Source organism: Amblyomma maculatum, unplaced genomic scaffold (assembly GCF_055883805.1).
Source record: "Amblyomma maculatum isolate TAMU_Amacu unplaced genomic scaffold, ASM5588380v1 scaffold_15, whole genome shotgun sequence".
Taxonomy (NCBI): Eukaryota; Metazoa; Arthropoda; class Arachnida; order Ixodida; family Ixodidae; genus Amblyomma; species Amblyomma maculatum.
The window spans coordinates 10,100,028-10,103,606 of record NW_028146740.1 but is presented as its reverse complement, the minus strand read 5'-3'; the positions used below and the strand labels follow the sequence as shown (position 1 = coordinate 10,103,606).

Here is a 3,579-nt window from a genome sequence, read left to right as displayed (position 1 = left end):
CCTAGTTGTAGCCTCTCTGGTAAACCTCGATAACACAGTACATGCCCATCCTTCAGTACAGTATATGCCTCATTCGGCCTCCTAACCTCACTAAGCCCTATGACATCCCATTTCATGCCCTCTAGTTCCTCTAACAGCACTGCTAAGCTAGCTTCCTAGCTAGGGTTATAGCATTAAACGTAGCCAGGGTCAGTTTCCAATGGCGGCCTGTCCAGCGGAGCCAGGCTTTCTTAGCACCCCCTGCTGCGTCACAGGTCTGACCGCCGCCGTGGTCAGTTGTTCCGCAGCCGCTGGTAACTGAGGGCCGGGGTTTTCCCGAATAATAATGGTGAAGAGGGAATATATTTATCTGATTTTAACGTTCCCTTAGAGATATTTATTCCTCCTGATTCCAAAGTTCTAAAATTGTGGAATAAATATGCCTCTTTATTTTTCCTGTCCCTTGAAGATTTAAATCCTGACTGGAGAATATATATTTTAATTTCTTCAAACTTATGCCCTTTCTGATTGAAATGGTAGGAAACTGTTTCGCAAGGTTGTTTCCTGTGTTAACGCCAGCTCTCAAAAACGAGGACGCCCAGCTGAACGGCCGCTCTGCGAGCCAGGCGTAAAGAACGGGACAAGCAAGGCAGGCAGGGTCTGCCGCTGTAACCCGAGGCCCCGAGGCGTCCACAAGAGCAGAGAGAGAGGCAGACAGAGGGTGAGGAGGACGCGCTCCCGCGCGCCGGGGGACCGGGGACCAGGAGAGAAAAACAGACTGGGTGCCGGACACGGACGAGGAACGATCACCGTTGTCGTACAATCGTGTAATCAAGAAATTTAATAAACGCAGTTTAATTGGATATACTCCATCCTTTTTTTTAACAAAAATCAGAAGTGGGATAGGCAACGTGCGCCCGAACTGTCAAACCCCACCATGCCAGTCACTCGCAACGGAGCATCGTCGACGAACGAAGATGGCGGACGACCGGGCAGCGATGGCGGGAACGACGACTCAGGCCAAGGCGCAGACGACACGGTAACCAGCGGCAACTTACCTCAGGTACCCCACTCAGCGATCAACGTGGCAGAAATTCTGCAAGCCAGCGTTCAGGCAGCAGTGAGAGAAGCTATCAACGGAATCGCCTTGCTTCAGACGCAGCAAGCAGCGGCTACACCCATCATCGGCGCGGCAGAGACTGCTCGGTTGGTGCCTTCGTTCGATCCGGTGTCTTCCAGCTCTCCAGCGGCAGACGCGTGGATACGGCGCGTAGACGACTTGGCACAAGTTTACCATTGGTCCGACCGGCTGACATCTGGCAATGCACTGTCAAGGTTGGAAGGTCCTGCGAAGATATGGTATGACTCCCTCTCCTCCGTCAACAAAACCTGGCCGGAATGGAAAGAAGCAATCAGGCGCGCCTTCCCCATGACAGCGGGATCGCAACGACTCCATAGGGAGATGGAGGAAAGACGACAAAAGCGAGGTGAGCCCATCGAGTGCTACTATTATGACAAGCTATCGAAAGCTCGCCGTTGCGCCCTCGCAGATGAAGCGTGCATTGAATACCTCATCACGGGGCTCTACGACGAGGAGGTAATCAGAGCAGTGAGCGTACGCACGTACGAGTCACCGGAGGATCTCCTTCACTGCCTGAAACGCCTCGAAGAAAGGCTAGGAAACATCGCCTCTAAATGTTCGAAGTCGGGTGGCCTCCCGAGTGCGCGCTCCTCCGCCATTTCCAACGGCCACACAAACAAAATCGGCGAAGCTCCGGCGGCGACCTTGAACACCAGCCGCGGCCTCAGGGACGCTTCTCCGAGGGCGAGGAGGAAGCCGCCATGGAACGAGAGAGGAGAACCTCTCTGCTTCAACTGCAGCGAGTACGGCCATGTGTCTCTCAACTGCCCCGCACCGCCGCGGAGGGCGAGATGCAGAGCTTGTGGGCGAGTGGGTCACGAAGAAAATGACTGCAGGGCAAAGACACAGAGAGGAGCCCGCGTCGCTCAAAACGTCGTGGGATTCGACCTCCGAGCCGCTGAAAAGGCGAACGAAAAGTATTTTATGATGGCAAAAGCAAACGGCTCCGACATAAGATCATACGTCGATCTCGGCAGCCAATGCGTAACTCTGCGGAAAGAGGATGCAGACCGAATTTGAATCGCTTACTCGAAGTTGACTAAGCCGTTCACCATCGGGGGTTACGGATCAGGGCATGTGACACCGTGTGGAGAAGCGCACATCACTCTGACGGTCGACCAAGCTACAGCGGACGTTCCTGTGCTGGTTGTTCCCGACGCGTCACAGACCATACCCCTACTTGTGGGTCAGCCTTTCACCGAGCAACCACACGTCACGGTTGTGAGGCGGAAGAATACCGTGCGGATATTTGAGGAACACGATAGCGTGGACGACGGAGACGACAACCTTCAGTCGATTGAAATACCAGAGCTCCCAGAACGACCCGTATGCCTTTGGGCGAAGGAAACAACGGTGGTGCCCCCACAATACGTTGGTTTCGTTAAAATCCACGCCACAGGCAGCGCACCATGCTCGGATGTGTTCGTTGACGTCCAGCTCAGGTGCCAAGAGGGTCGGGAGCATTGCATACCACGCTGTGTCCTCAGCGTTGACGGGGACAATGAAACATGCGTCCCGATCATGAATATTTCCAATCATGATCTGATGATCAAAGAGAACGAGCGGATCGCACGAGCGGAAATTTGCTACCCGGACGACACGCCACTGCGAGAGTGTGACTCGGAAACCAGTGTTACTCGGCCTTTAATGATGCCGAGCGAGGATATCAAGACAGGTCCAGGTGTTACTCTTCAAGAGCGAGAAAAACTCGAAAAGCTTCTTTGTGAATATCGGGACTGCTTCGCAAACACCGTTTCAGAGATCGGCTGCACGAATGCTGCTGAAATGAACATTGAATTGACATCACCGGAGCCAGTGAAATTTCGTCCCTACCGACTCTCCTACGCCGAACGAGCACAAACAAAGGAAATGATCGAAGAGCTAAAACAAGCTGGCATTGTTGTCGACTCCAAATCGGATTATGCAAGTCCTATCCTGCTGGTGCGAAAAAAGACAGGGGAGCAACGACTTTGTGTGGACTACCGAGCCCTCAACCGTGTCACAAAAAAGGATCGGTATCCGCTACCGCTAATTGATGATCAACTCGACCGACTAAGAGGAAAATGCTTCTTCACGAGCCTAGACCTCGCGTCAGGCTACTACCAAATCCCGATGACCGAAGAATCGAAACACAAGACTGCGTTCGTTACTCCAGACGGCCATTATGAATTTGTGCGAATGCCATTTGGCTTGGCCAACGCACCGGCAGTGTTCCAGAGAATGATCAACGCTGTACTGGGTCCCCTGCGATACACCGTGGCTCTCGCCTACATGGACGACATTCTGCTACCCACAACAACCGTGGAAGAGGGACTGGACCACCTACGGGTGCTATTGGATGTCCTCCGGGGAGCGGGATTGACTCTCCGTTTAGGCAAGTGCCGTTTCTTCTACGAGAGAGTCGACTACCTTGGCTATGATATTTCGGCCAGAGGGGTACGACCCGGAAGTTTAAAGAT

General features: G+C 53.3%; 1 protein-coding gene across 1 annotated transcript; it reads left to right on the top strand.

Annotated features, from left to right (window-relative positions):
- Positions 1-916: 916 nt before the first annotated feature.
- LOC146172021 (uncharacterized) lies at positions 917-2,787 on the top strand. Its single transcript, XM_084586234.1, has one exon. It carries the CDS (start codon positions 917-919, stop codon positions 2,138-2,140), a length of 1,224 nt encoding a protein of 407 aa, XP_084442360.1. The 3' UTR covers positions 2,141-2,787.
- The last annotated feature ends 792 nt before the right edge of the window (positions 2,788-3,579 follow it).

What these genes read in the sequence shown, in the direction of transcription:
- LOC146172021 (XM_084586234.1), top strand. Translation starts at nt 917, where the DNA reads ATGCCAGTCACTCGCAACGGAGCATCGTCGACGAACGAAGATGGCGGA.